We start from the raw sequence: 16,301 nt of genomic DNA, 5'->3' as shown, positions 1-16,301 counted from the left end.
GTCATATTTTAAATAGCCTTTATTACGTTTCACCCACTAAGGGTGAGTATTTCGAACTTCGAACCTATGCTTTTCTTACCACCGGATAATGTACAATATATTCGCAAGAAAAAAGTAGTAAAACACGTGATATTACGTGATTAAAAGCGATATTCATAAAATTACATGATGGGTACATAACTGTACGAAGCGGCCTACGGGACGGCCAAATATATAGTTGAGCTTTACAAGAAGAATGCACCTCAGACAGCTTCCCGCGCCCGCTCTCCGGCGGTGTCGATCAAACGGACGAACAAGCCTCTTGTTAACTCACCTCCCTTTTACACCTGGGGTATAAACAGCGTATATCTCTTTTCAACACGGCCGCATCGCAGCCAATCCCCCACTTCTATAATTACGCCGGTGATTCAATGGCTACTTATAGCTATAGGTATGTGTATATGCAACATAACGATGAGAGAAACGAGTATTTATATGAATGTACATATATTAGATGTTTTGAAGGTAGTCAAGCGCGTATTCCCCGCACACTAAATGATTTAGCAGATGATCTCTGAAAAATTGGGTTTTTACAAAAATATGATTAGATTATGCAGCCCAAATTTTAGAATAAACATTTTGTGTACGTATGTTAGTTTACATAACACGGAAAAATATATTATACACGTAAATGACATGTAGTGACGTTAAAGTCGTGGTACAAATACGAATTCTTTAGTCACGTAAAGAACTGCACACAATTCATGCAAAGATTTAAGTAGGTAAATAATAAAATATTGTATTTAAAATGTTATGCGAAATTAAACATAGTTCCGTGTCTAAGCATACGACTACAATAGGTAAATCAGAAAGTCGTAGAAGATGTCAGAACTGTCAGGGTAGCGTAGTCGGAGAGAATTTTAATGCTTTCTAAGTAGCAGCTAGTAACATGTATGATATAAGTTATCTATGGGTAGCTTATCACATCAAAAAAAGAATATTGAGTGCATTGTTTAAAGCTGAGTTAGTTGGCGGAGTCAGATCAGTGGGGGCCAATTTGTTTCAATGTTTATTCATTTATTCCGGCGGTTTGTTCGATCGGGAACTTTTTAGTATTAATTTGGAGTTTATAAATAATTAATGTGCTTTGTGTGGGTATGTGTGTTGCGGTCGCGGCTCTCGGTAGTCGGGGTCAAGGCCAGGGCATGCACGAGTTTTCTTCGTTCATTGTGCACTCTCACCAATATTTCGAAACAATTTTTGCAATTACTTACATTGTCTTACCTTGAGAGACTGGACGCAATTTCGTTATTCCATTCTGATACTCACTTTAAATAAAAAGGCTTTAAATACCCCAGTGATTACCGAAGCTACAATAATAGAAGCAAACAGTTAATAAGCGAGCCGGTAAAATAAGTAGTTTGTAAATTAAAATGTCAGAGTATCTCCTTAAGGAATGTAATGTATCTAGACTTATCGTTTATTAAATGAGTAAAGAACACAAAAAAGTCTATAAACCAGTTGTGAGTGTGACACTACTCTTAAATTTAAATGTCGCACTGGATCATCGTGGAACCAATAAAATAGCTAGCGGTTTTTTACTGGAACCAATTAATTGATTTCCATTGGTCGCCGCTGATTGTTTCTTTTGTTAGGCTTTATATTTTCTGGCTTCGCGCTCGTTATACTCCTATTAATAGGTAACTGATTAACTAAATCTTCTAATTTACTAACTATAATCGATTGAAGTCCTCTGTATAAATTTAAATCGACAGTAGAGAGAGCGAAACTCTCTCTACTGTCCTAGGTTCGAATATTAAATTATTATTTTTGAAGTTATATGTATAATGATTACTTCCTACAACGGCAATAAAAGTAGTTTAGGAAACCGATACATAAGATTACTCCGTAAAATTCTACAAAATGTATGAATTCTACCGATCTGTACTTAGCTAACTTACTTACCTAAGTTTCCAACACCTTCATTCTGAAATAACCCGAGTTCAGCTGTGGGCTAGAACAGGATGATTGTTATTGATATTCTAATATAATTTATTTAATACTAATATATATGGAGACAATAAAATGTGAATGAAATGTTTTAATTTGAAGTTCGCAACTCACGAGAGGGGCTGCCGCGTGCATTTCGTAGTTCCTTAAAAAGACATCAACGCGCGTATGACCTTTTACGTAGCGCTACACGCAATAAAACAAGAAGTAAATTAATGGTATTAATGCATAGTTATCGGAGATAAGTGTTGTTTTTTTATTTATTATTGATTTAAGATATGGGTCCATACCTTTAACCTAATATTTACAGATTAACAAAGTTAATATAGGCGTACAAATCAAAATGTTCAGAACTGCTATTTCTTTTATTTACCAAAAAAATTTGTGGTACGAATTTAGTAGCCTCAAGCTATTTTTTTTAAACGGTATGTACTGTTTTGAATAACCTACTTCTTAATGCGGTATTCGATACTATATAAGGTCTCCGAAAGTATTAGGGCTCAATTTCAGGTAGAACTCTTCCCTCCGGGGCGCTTGCAGACGCTTATAGTTAGATGCGTTGATTGTGATAGGCAATTTTTTTTAGATATAAAATGTTCCAACGGCAATAAAAACAATAATTTAAATTTACATAAGATAAAAAATATATAAACGCTCTTAAATGAAGCGTTACTGAATAAGGTGATTTACGAGGTACCCAAACATTCCGGCGGTCGAAAGAACGGTCGATTTGATAGGTATAATAATAATATTCTTGAATCATTACATTTTATTAAATTTGACTAATACTCGTATACATATTATTGCTTTAATAATTAGTACCTACTTTTCAATTGATCATGTACCCGTCTACAAAGTATTATTTATTGATGAAGGTATAGTCCGCGTCAAACTGCTAGTCCGCTCTGAAGTTGTTGCGATCAGGTGTAGTCATACAATTTAGAGCGGACTAGCAGTTTTACGCGGACTATACCTAAAAATTGTGTTATTTTATTTTACGAATTATATAAAGAAATAAATGCATATTAAATGGCAATTATTTAAATGTTAGTATATTAGGTATCTAAGTATGATTCCAAATATATTTAAAAAACATATTAAGCCAACACTTATCTATTCCCCTCAGAATATAAATATTACAATGTGACTCCTTATAAGGTCATGTACCTTTCCGTTACACCTTCGTCATAATTCGTTTAACTGTCTCCGAAAAATGATGGGCTTTAAAACATACGTTTTGATTTCGGACAAGATATAGGCATTTTGAAATGGAACATTCCAATTACATTGCATACACATATAGATTAATCAGATATTGGAATAACAGAATAAATTGCCCTGCAATAATTGCCGATGCCGATCCGTGGGGGTCATCGTTCGGTTACAAGGATGTTGTTTTTTTGTAAATCCGAATTAGTGGAGGATAGAAGCGCGAGTGAACGATGTGGTGCGGTCCGGCGAGCGCGGGGCATGCGTGCGAATGTGCGACACCCGACACGCCACATCCCGGAAAGCTGCGGCGGGACTCCCGACCGTTCCCACACCCTAACCAACATACCTTTTAGTGGTTGCTAGGACGTAGCTTTATGGTTACGAAAATTGTTATTTCTGTTTCTGTAATTAGGGCGTTAGTGTAAAATAAAGTAGAATTTGAACGTTCTGTCGCGTACACCATCATGTCAAAATAACAGGTTCTTGATGAATCTAAATAGGCAACCAACATATCTTTTAGTGGGATTGCTAGGAAATAGATTTATGGATGTACACAAATTAATATTTGTGTTTCTGTAGTTTGAGGGCGTTAGGGAAAAATAAAGTGGAAACTGAGCTTTGCTGTCGTATGCGTCGTCACGCAAAAACAATAGGTTCTTGTTGACTCTAAATAGGACAGAGATTGTTACTATAATTAAAGAGTTGCTATCTTCGAAAGTGATGGAACGTAAAGATACTTACTATCTACCCTAACCTATCCTTACCTAAATACATATTTTAATCTAGAATACAGTACCGCTACTAACGCGGTAAGGTAGAACAACTGTAGCAACAATTTTTACTTCAAAGCGATTTTCCGGCCTTATACCTATGTCATAGGCTATATGTAATATACAACAGAATTACATTCCCAATCCCGAGGCCCCTATGGCAAAAACTATAAGCAAACCCATACCATATTTCCATTACTAAATTTCATTAAAATCTTCAGCCAATTTGTTGCCTCCAGCGCATGATAAATTAACGAACATATTATTCAGCGCCATAACTCTTATACACCAGTAAACTAAACGTTATGAAAATTTACGTCAATAAATCTACCCATTGCATTAGAAAGTCTGTGTTCATTCATTATTATCTACGTCACTTAATTACTAAAATTATTACTAACTTATCTTAAGTGTGTTTAGATTTAAATATTGTTATAAGTTTTTATATTCACCGTTAAGTGTGAACGGGGATGTAGGTTGTAGTCAGCAAAACATAGCTAATTATATTAATAAAAAAAAAAAGAGTTTGCTTGCGTACAGTGCCAACTACTATCCTGAAAATAAGACCAATATCGTATCGTCTGCTGCAGAAAATTGTAAATCTTAGATGTTATAATGTTCCATTGAGGAGACCAATGTTAGATAGGTATTATTTTCATAACAAACAACTCATTAGCGGTAGGTACTTAACTAGGTATGGGCTTATTTATTTTGTAGACGTGCAAAGAAACCATTTTAATACCTACATTGCATTAATAGCATAGCATCGGCTAAAATTTATATATGAATCTTTTCGTAAACTTATTTTTGAAACTACTTATTACCTACTTCACGATACTTCAAACCTACACCATGGACAGGCTTAGAATAAAAATTTGCAAACGAATAAATTGGTAATATATATACTAAGTCAATTTTGTTTAAAACAAATACCTTTTACTAGAATCTGTTTAAATATTGCGCGCATCAGCCGCATGAATCATGACCGATGTGGTTTGGCATTCACATGGCCGCGGTTGTCGGTTTACTGCTCCCATACAGCATAAATCAGATATTGCCAATGATGTAAGATCAACGATTAAACGTATGACCATTGTTATTCGTATACCTAGTCTAAATAAGCGGATTTATTGAGGCACTATTCGAAAACAAGAAGCGAACTTGAATGATTTGAATAAAATGTTTTGAACATTAAAATCAGATCAAAGGAATGAGGTGGCATTAAAGTGACTAAAAGGCAGAAATATGTCGTAAATTAAGATAAGGGGCAAATAATAAATATAAATGTGGTGATCAAGGCATACCTTTTACGTAAGGCAAAGTTTGGCTCAAGTTTAAAATGTTTTTATAATTTTTAATAAATTTTGGTATGCATACTGAAATTATGACTTTACATGTTTCGTCAAAACAATGTGTTTATGACACTATAAACACTCAACGAACGACGAAACACTATTAGAGCTTATGAGCATAGTTATGATGTGATCAACATCCGATCAAGATCCGATCAATTGGCCTAGACGAAGCCTTCGCTCATGTCACAAAGCAATTGACCACGCGCGTTCAAGGTCTCAGGTTTGGAGGTTACAAATTGCCGGGCGGGAAAAGTCGTGAATTTCGCTGAGTTGATGTATGATCCATTGAGGAGATTAAATGAATAGTGTCACGTGCGTGTATTTATCTGGCTGGCAGTATGGTCAGGCGCCGCCTAGCTCTCCCGGTGGTCCCCGCGGGGCGGGGTCAGCGCGGCCACTCGGAGCGCGCGCGCCCGCCGCCCCCGCCCCGCGCCGCCTCGCTCCCGCACCCGCGCCGCTTATCGCCGCATCTTCAGCCTAACTTTACGTCACGCCACTGTGAAATCGTACTTTGACTGGCTTTAGACATCGAATTAGTTGGCGAGCGCTCAGGCTAAGCATGCTAAAACAAGTATCGACAGATTTTGAGAAAAAACCCGCGACAGTCTTTGGGCTGCGCGTGCGCAGATTATGAAAAATATCTGCAAATCGAACCTTTTTGCAAATTAAACATTATAAGTAATATAGAACAAGACTATTATGCTGCCAAGTCGCTATTATTTTGTTATGTTAATAGGAAAAAGCGTTGCGTAGAACCCGGTAAATGTAAAGCCCATTTTAGATCCTAAGTTTTCTATTATTGACTAATGTAGCTTGAAAATAACTTTCTGTGAACACATATACCTAAATGTTTAAATGTTTTGTAATATGTATCACAAACTATATGAACAATTAATTACAGAATACTATGTAAGATTAGGTAAATAGTAGAGTTAAATTTTATTTTAGGATTAGAACTCTATTTCGTGTATTGTATATTAGAGTCTAAGTTTATATAGTTTATTGTGTCTAGAAGATACAGAACGAAAAATAATAAGTTTAAATTAATTGAATGCAAGAATTAGAAGTCGATATCCTTCACAGATAGTCCATACGCTTGTGTACTGACTACTGACCAATCTTTCATTTTTTTTTCAATGGTTCTTGCAAAACGGTAAAGTGCCGCCAAAAAAAAAATATGTGATATATTCACTCAACAACAAACATTCTATGGACAATAAGAGATTAACTTTGAACGAAATCTAATTTGTGTGGTTATTGTGTAATGCGATCTGTCGAGGGCGCTTTCCGTCGCTTTGTGTTCGGATCGGCCGAATTTATCGCTCGGTTACACAACAAATCAAATTTTAACGAGCTCGCGCAAAGATGCCATCGGCTTTGCAATAATCTACCGCCACTGGGCCCGTTTAACCGTGTAATTGCACCGCCCTCTACAATTGTAAGTAACTTTTCGGCGGCAGCCCACGGTGTGAATCTTCTCCGAACCCACACAACCCATTTCTAAACATCCACACACCTCCGTCCCAACCGTTTCGACTTAACGTTCCATGCCATTTAGTTGCACGCAAATACACTTTTTGTAAAACGAAGATTATGCACAGGTACAGTTTAAGCAGGATCCGGATTTAAATAAATACTATTAGATAATAAACAAATAAAGTTTAGCGAATTAGGCTTAGGTCGATCTTTCCTGTAGCTTTTTTACAAACAATAGTTTAAAAGATTTAGTAAAAAGGATTGAATTTTTTTAACGGACACAATTTGTTTAGGTTCACGATTAGAACTTTCTAAGAATTTGCTTGTGTGGAAGAATGTATCGCTAACGTGGGATTCTGTTAGTGACGTACAAAAATACCTGTACAAAACAAAGAGTGTAGTTTAGCGGTAGGCGCGGGCGCAGCGATAACCCCGGGGACTGGCAACAAGAAAGCGTCTGCGATTCTCTTTTGTTTATGTATCTTATCGGATTTTAATTACGAGCGTAGAGAAATCTCGTTATTCCTTAAAGGGATATGATTGCACGGAGCTAATTTACTATCGTTCCTTGCACGATTTTATGTTCTTCTCTTCCCTTTATTTTATTGCTGCTGATCTGATGTACGCACTTACATACACGTACCTATACCCAATAGTATCTGTATATATTTTTTAAAATATATACAGCCTCTGACAGCATATATACAGCCTCTGAAAACCTCACGAGATGTGCAGAAAAAATAATTAGAACATTTGTTTAATTTATAGAATCGTCTGTGGGGACAGGAGCTGGGTGTTTCCCGTCAGGTTCCACGGTGTACACGGAGGAGGGCCCCCGTGCCATCGACACCATTCAGATCGGAGACCGCGTACTGGCTGCAGATGATACGGGGAAAATGGTTTTCTCGGAGGTATGTTTAATTTATATAAATGTATTTTTATACCCCATAGAAACCGAAGCGTCTGGTTAGCGATATGTATTTATCCTAGTATGAAATGAAATATTTGTCTATCTATCAAATAATGACTAGATAGTTAGATACTGCAGTGAATAATTTCAAATGATTTAATAGTAATTTAATAAAAAGTTTGGAAAATCCAAAAGTGCACGACTCATAATGCTCATTTAATTATGAAATATAAAAAAAAAAAAAAAAAACTTAAGTCGTTCAAAATTAATTGCCGAAAAAACAGCTGTAGTAGGAAGAAGGTACTGCACAAGCGCCCCTGGTGGAATAAATGTACATAATATCTATAGATATACAGTCTTGTAGTTTTCGTTTTTTATTAATTGCAATTAAACGACACTGAATTAATTAATCATTCGCATTCAGTGACCTACAATCGTCGATTAGAATTAAAAAAAAAAAAAACTCAAATGATGGATTTTTTCACAAGTTACAGTGTTTTCAGGTTTCACACATGACGGACAGGAAATTTTTTTGACCTATTTTGGTGTTTTTTTTCCAATTCTATTGCAGTAAATCAATTTTTAAAAAGTATGGAATTAATCTCCATTAAATTATCTCGACAATAGTATGCAAAATATCTTGATTCCGTGAACTATCAAGGCTATAATAATAAAAATAGCCGCCAAAATGAAGCGAAAAAAATTTTTCGATCGTAAAGCACTCTCTGATGCTTCGCATCATGAGTCGTGCAATATCTATTTATTTCTAATAATTAAATTCTGAATACAAGTATACTCGAGCTCTAAATTAGGCATTATTTATTATCAGAGTGTAATTTAATAAACTCATTTTTATTTATTTTAGGTTCTGACGTTTATCGACCGAAATCCGAACGCTACACGAAGATTCATAGAAGTTATTGCCGAGAACGGCGTGTCCATAACGACGACGCCGTCACACCTGCTTCTCCTCGCAGCCGCAGACGGCTGGCGGGAGTCGTTCGCCGCGAATGTTCAGGTCGGCGACGTACTACTCACAAGGGGTCAGAACAGCGTAATGAGACCATCGAGAGTAGTGGAAACTCGCATGGTGTCGAAGCGCGGAGTGTACGCGCCTTTGACCAAAGCGGGGACTATTTTAGTGGACGATGCCTTAGCGTCCTGTTACGCGTTAGTTAATAGCCACTCCCTGGCGCACGCCGCGATGGCGCCCCTCCGATGGATGGCCAGATGGAGCGGCTCCAAAGAAACTCCTCGAGGTGTGCATTGGTACGCGAACGCCCTCTACAACGTCGGAGATTTCGTACTACCGTCATCGTACCTGTACCGTTAGACAGTGCATGTGTTATATCGAATGGACTTACGACTTCACCGGGCAGGTATCGGATTGGCGATTGCTTGGAAAGTGAACAAGGACATTAAACACGCAGGACGTGCCTCTCGGACACTGTATATAGAAAATTGTTCCTGTAAATAGTATTATATGAATGTGGCTAGTATAATATTTGTAAATAGGCTTCTGGTAATCGTCCTCTATGTATATTAAACCAACCTATCGACTACAATTCGCTTGTGTGTATCAGATCATATTTATTAAGTAGTTTTAGTGTCTCTTGCAAATTATGCATATTTAGTTAACGTATGATTATTTGTAAATTGTGTCGGTATTGTTATTCTGCACAATGCAGAAATACTTAAATGTATGCGCTTATTTTTTTAAGTAGTTGTATAAATAGACGTAATAACACTTCCTTAGTGAATCTAAATTATCTTTCCTCGTTAAAAGTTAGTCTTTCTTGACACAAAACAGTATTCGGTTTTCGTAGTCCGCGTGGGGAACTAGACATTCCAAGGCTCTAATCTTTTACATACTTACAAACTATGAATGTTAAATATAATGAAATTGTGATCTTGGTACCTAAAACAGTGCCTTAAGATTTTATTTATTGTTATTATAGGCTAGTTATCTATTTAAAATTTGACAAAGGAAATACTTACCTTACTTTACTATACATTGTACTAACTTATTTTCTTATGCATTTATCTGTGTCTCGATGTAATCTTTAATATCTTATTTATATTTTCTTTCCTATATTTTATAATAAGACCTTCTTTATTTATTTTCGGCTCTAACCTAGTTGTAAACATAAGTAGTATTACATATTCTGATTTTATGACTTGATATGATGTACTAGAATAATATTTTCTGAAAATACAATATGTATCAAATATCGTGAGTAGGGAAAACATAATTATGATAAAGTGTTTTTTTTAATATGTCGTTCTAAAATTGCTGAAAGCATCTGAAAATTATTATGTTCTTATTATATATTGAAATGAAATAACATTTTGCCAAGAAACTCAGTTATTATAAAACCTGAGAACATGTAAAATAATTTACACACCTTCCGATTCTGCCTATGTGAAATTTCTTTTTAAAAAAAACTGTACAGGATATAGAGTTTGTGCTAGTTACACTGATTATATTCAGGGCCATTTTACGCATTTTAAAGCCTCTCTAACAACAAAAAAAAATGATACCACGATTTAAAAATTGTCATATGCATAGTAACATAGACTTATACCCGTTATACACCGGGAGCAAGACATAAGGCATCTGGCTTAAATTTCATGTTACGGAACTTAACGTAATGTCAAAAGTTAAGTAACTTTAGGCAAAGTTAACTAAGTATAAGCTTCACGTAGAGCTTATTTAAATTAATGAGCACCTCGCGCTCCCAAGTCAATAACTTGCTTAACGGACTTCGAAACTCTTCTATGGATCGAATAAAAGATCTTGAACTGAAGTTTAGGTTCCTATATTGAATTTAGTAATGTTCTCTATCGACTTACCACTGTATTTTGAAATGCCTGTACCCTTAGTATGAGTTTTACGTTTTTACAAAAATGACTGTTTTTGTATTTGTTTACGTATTTGCCCATATAATTTCCAATCAGCGCCCCTAGCGGATTGTGTCAGAACTTGGAAATCTGTGGGAAATACGTAAACAAATACAAAAACAGTAATTTTTGTAAAAACGTTAAAACTCATACTAAGTGTACCGTTCCTCTAATCTTTCATGTACTTAATTTATTCTTCTTAAAAGATAACAATAAAACCTATGACGCAGATCCTATTTAAATGTGTAATCATTTTGTATTTTACACTTTCTTATAAACTAGTATTATTTAGAGCTTTTTAAAAATGAAATATGTATCCTTTAATTGTTAATTGGAAAGCTTTAACTAATGCTTCGGAGTAACAAATATGCCATTACTATTGCCATGTTAAGAGGCACTATAAAAGGTGCCTTTGTTTTAATAAATACTTAATTAATAATAATTCAAGGTGCGTTTATATGTTTTTGTGTAAATAAAATATTTTGTTCTCCAAAAGGTTAACTAAACACAGAGTTGTGAGATGTGAATTTTAAGAGTTTATCTCACACGCCATATTCATGAATGTTTAAAAATTTTAACTGTTATTTTTTATCCCCATCTTTTGTAATATTCCGAAAATTAAGGCAAAACATGTAATATTTTAAATGATGCTAATAAGCTATTGTTGGTAAAGAGATTATCGTGTATAAATAAAAAATGCAAAAGTCCAGATTTGCTGTCAGCTGTTTTAGTAGAAAAATAGGTATATTAGTAATATTATGACAAGTACCTTACATACATATAAACGCACCTGTAATATTTATGTTGAATTTGTATGTACTACTTAATATAACATTTATCTAACATAAATATACATATTTACATTTGGACACTACAACGACATTATAACTTATATTTGTATTGTACCAGCGTAATTGTGCTTTTATATTATTTATTTATTGATGTTATACTTGTACTGATATAAAAGTCTTAAATATCCACGAATGAAGTTTGTTATTTCTTTCCCTTTTATTTTCGTGTTATTGGTTATATTACATATAATATTTTTACGTTATCAATTAAACGGCAATCTGGAGATCTTAGTTCAGAACGGTTATACAAAACTAAGTGTGAGATACAGTGACCGCTAGACAAGATGAGGACTTATTATAGATGACTTTTCTTTTATTATATGGGGAGTAGCAGACGAGCATGCAGTTTACCGGATGGTACGTGGCTACTGCCGCCCATGGACATCTGTAATCAACCCCAGATAGGAATAGATATTTCTACCTGAGGTCGGCCACAGATCCGCCGCTACCCCTGACGACTAAGCTGGAACGCCTCGGAAAAGTATGTCTTCCTTACCACACCCTTCAAACACTTCAGAACACAGCATATATGTCGATATGTAGATATCAACATATATGTTAAACATATTAATTCAAATCATTGAATCTAAGTAATACTCTAAGATATATTAGGTAGATAAATTTTATGATCACAGCCATTTCATAAATATAGATTGTGTTAGTACTTGTTGAGTGATACTTTTTTGTTTCGTATTGTGTACGCTATACATTACTTAGTCTGAATTTAGTTTTTATTCTAGTCAATTATATAACTGTCTTAAATTGTCTTAACAGCTACAAATAATATTGTTAATGCGGTATAACATATTATTTTACCGCCATGATTCCTAAAGAAATTTCTGAGGGTAAGCCAGTTTTTATATCTATCTAATATCTCCTGATTCAAATTCGACTGATACCTGAATACTTTAATATAAGGCGGTGAAGATTCTCGTTCACAAAAGCGGTCTCACTGGATCTTATAAGATTTCATTATAATACTTACAGAGCTTTGTGGACGTTACAAAGGAAATATTTTGTCTTATTAGCAAATAACTCACTTTATGCGAAATTTATATTGTCCCTGCAGAAAAATATTAAGATATTTTAATCTTAAATACTGTTTTATGTAAATTCGTAGTCATATTAAGCTTTTTTATACTGATTTAATGGTAAAATTATAATATATATAGGAGGATGTAATTGTAGAGCCAAAGTCTATCTCGTTACATTTGTACTAAAAATAATGAGTCGAAGTACACTATAAAGAGCGATTTCATGTCGCAAGGCCAAGTATGAGTTGTCCCTGTAGTCTCGGGAATAGAATAGGGCTACGGTATCCCCTGCCTGTCGTAAGAGGCGACTAAAAGGGGGCTTCCGGGGTTGCGGGCGGCAAGAGTGGGAGCTCGAACCGTCCAGCAAGCAACCACGGGAAAGACGACGGTATGTGTGGTCGCATACCGTCGTAAACGTCGTCGTCGTGCGGTAAAAATCCCACATAACCCGGCGTGGCTCCCACGTCGTTGGGTACCTTTGGTAGGTATCCCTCTCGTAAACAAAAAAAAGGCCTAAGTATGAATACCAAAAAATAAATTACTTACTTGTTTATCAAAGTTTATTAAATCATTTGGCTGTAAAAATGGTAGAGCCTCTAAGGTTCTATCGAAAAGGTGAAGAGGAGGTGTGGGTATCGCCTGACTTACATATGAGGCGACCAACTTAGGCTTCAGTGCATCTGTGATCGACTTCAAGTAGAACCTGTCCTGCATATTCTATGTCAGTCTGGTCAGATGTTCATGGGCGAAAGTGGTCGCCTACCATCAGACAACATACTCTTTTGTTACTTCAATTTTTTATCTCACGTAATGTCTATAATCCATTCATCCATCCATCAGCCTTTTAAATCCACTGCTGGACATAGCCCTCCCCTAATTGGCGCCACTCCACCCGGTTCCGTGCACTTCGAATTCAGCGGTTTCCCGCCGTCTTCTTCAGGTCATCGGTCCACCTGGTCGATTTCTATAATATATACCAAAAAAATCTAACGACTAACTGTATAGTTAGGTCATTTTAGTCGTTTGAAACTAAAATATTTAAGAATTTAGTTGTATTTGATCAACAAAAGTCCCGTGCTCTCTACACAATATTCTTAATATATATGAAAGATTTACCCGTGGGCAAAGCAGACCTCCTTCAAATATTCATCGTATATTACAGTATTAAAACAATTTATAAATTTAGACATAACATGACAGTTATATTTATTTCTTTCATTTTAGGGTTTTTCCTTTGATGACCATCAGTCTAGGTAAAAACAGAATGCTAAAATAGGTAACATTAACCTCATACTTTCCAGGTAATGTGGGCGGTAATAAACAAGCGGAAATGATTAGGGCTTCTGGTCTGTTTCTACAGAGCTTGTAACATCTATCGGTGTCAAAAGTAATTGAACTCCCGACATAAATTGAGTTATGATTTTGCTATTATTATTATAGAATGTTATACTACAGAATAATAAAGCAAGTGTGTAGTATGTAAAGTTTTTGTAAGAAATTATTAGGAAACATTGATTCCTATTTCCGCCGAATCACAGCAGTGTTGAACACTGCTCTGTTCCGGTTTGAAAAGTGTGGTAAGAGAGACATACCTACTTATCCAAGCCGTTCTAACTTGGTTCTCAGAAGTATAAACATATCTATGGCTGACCTGAAGTAGGAATCTTATCTGCTCTGTGGTTGATTACAGATGTTCATTGGCGGCAGTGGCCATTTAGCTGCACATGAATTGCATGCTGGTTTTCTATTTCAATTTAATAAAAAAATCGTGATTACTCACGATTTTCATTGAATGATTGATTGTTGAAGGTGGTAGAACCCTTTGTGGTTTGACTCCGGCGGCAGCCCCGCACAACAGCAGCACCTAATAATAGTAGTGTTAGGCGCTGCTGTGTTTCGGTTTGAAGGGTGTGGTAAGGGAGACAGACTTTTCCGAGGCGTTCCAGCTTAGTCCTCAGGGGTAGCGGCGCATCTGTGGCCGACTTCAGGTAGGAATATCTAATCCTATCTGGGGCAGTAGTCACTTACCATCAGGTGGACAGCATGCTCGTCTCCTACTCTTATATTATAAAAAAAACATAATACACACAATACCTACAACAGATAAACGTAACGAAGTTAACATGACGAACAGAGTTCGGATAAATATGATAAGAATACTAAATTATAAATAAGAAAAAGAATTATAAGCTCGTCCCATCATAACAATATTATATTAAAAAAGTTGGGTGGCATGAATTACGCGGAATTACGCCCTGAAGCCTATAAATAAATATTTCATGATGAAAATGTAACTTTGAGAATAATAGCAGTTAGCACAATGTAGGCTTACCCACTCATCCGTTGCTCTTGTTGACAACATCGCCAAATAATTTTTCCTGTTATTTGGACACTATTTTACCCATGTTTTTTGCTTGAACTGTAGATAGATTTTATTATCATACAAAAAGTGTTTGTACAATGTTATCCGTTTGGTTTGTTCAAGTTTTGATTTTCAAGTGAAATTACAAAAAACTATTATTGTATGCCTTTCCACCGTTTTCTTAGTAAAAATGTATACGCTGATCCGACTTCCATGCGATTTTCATGTGATGCTAAAAGGTTAAACCTATGTATTCTACTGATAGCAGTGATAGCCTAGTGGTTAAGAAACTCAGCCTTCTCAATCGAGGGGTCCGAGGTTCAAATCCCAGGCACGCACCTCTGATTTTCTGAATTTATGTGCGTATTAGAAACGTGCCCAGCAGTGGGCCTTTAATGGGTTGATGATGATGATTCTACTGGTTGTTTACGAGAAATCCCTCTACTCCATTCATCTCCGCTTTTGTGAATACCGCCCTTAAGGCGTTAAGGACTGACTCAAGGATAAAGGTTTTCATAAGTAATGTGCGTCTCTGGTGGAAAGGCGCTCTAAAACTTTTTACTAAGCGCCATAGCTTTAAACAGAGAGGCAATGGAAAAATAAAACATAAAATATGCAATGTGCATACTTTTACTTTTAATAAATGTATTATGACGTACAAACACATGTACTTAATATATAAAAGTTACTTTTTATAAATTTCTTAAACGGAACAATTATTTACTCTAAATACCATATTTTTCATCTCACAGCACAAAGCCAGATGTTAAGCTCTATACTTACATGTAATTTCATCTGTCAGAGATGTATGACAACACAAAGGATAAAAAATAAGGGCTGAAATTGTTTCTTTGTATTCGTCGAGATAAAAGTAAAGGAAGATATAAGTAGGCTATGTTTATAAATTCCTGTGTTTAGGGATCCCGTGGTTCAGTCGTATCCAAGATTAGATCAAAAGGATAGGCACATAGTCAGTGACAAAAAATTAAACGGATTTGAATAAAAATAATGAAAATTATTTAGAGGTTATTTAATTTACATTTATATCTTAATTCCTACATAGTAATTTGGCAAAGGGAGACCTCCCGCCGGACTAGGTGATCATGCCCGGGGAGCGGCCGTGCTCCAACGCCTCCAACAGTCTCAGTTCGGAACTTGTATATATACGCAGGATACTTATAAAACTTCGATAGCATAATTCAGAATACTCGTGGCGCCATCTCTAGTCGAGTAGCGGGAGGTCGCCACAGTAAATAAAAATTTAACAAGTAATTTAATTAAAAAATCAAAAACCCGACTGCACTAAACAGGCTGAAGTAGAATTTCCAAAAACGGTGAAATAGGCGTTTCATTATTTTTAAATACAAAGTTTCATAGTAGGTATCTGCTTCAAAATCAAAAGACGTTCAAACAATATTATCCTATTTTATCCCCGTAGTGC

General features: G+C 35.6%; 1 protein-coding gene across 1 annotated transcript in view; it reads left to right on the top strand.

The window, feature by feature from the left end:
- The window catches only part of hh (hedgehog signaling protein), a 41,808-nt gene extending 30,211 nt beyond the window's left edge, over window positions 1-11,597 (top strand). Inside the window, exons 3-4 of the mRNA XM_073083318.1 lie at window positions 7,571-7,713; window positions 8,578-11,597. Of these exons, the coding sequence (XP_072939419.1) occupies window positions 7,571-7,713; window positions 8,578-9,045 (611 nt within the window). The 3' untranslated portion in view covers window positions 9,046-11,597. The remainder of the gene's footprint in view (window positions 1-7,570; window positions 7,714-8,577) is intronic.
- Window positions 11,598-16,301: the final 4,704 nt, after the last annotated feature.

The sequence above is a fragment of the Epargyreus clarus genome, unplaced genomic scaffold, assembly GCF_041222505.1.
Source record: "Epargyreus clarus isolate Ecla_fem2 unplaced genomic scaffold, WU_Ecla_fem_2.2 ptg000019l, whole genome shotgun sequence".
NCBI classification, from domain to species: Eukaryota; Metazoa; Arthropoda; class Insecta; order Lepidoptera; family Hesperiidae; genus Epargyreus; species Epargyreus clarus.
This window is presented reverse-complemented; position numbering and strand designations above follow the sequence as displayed.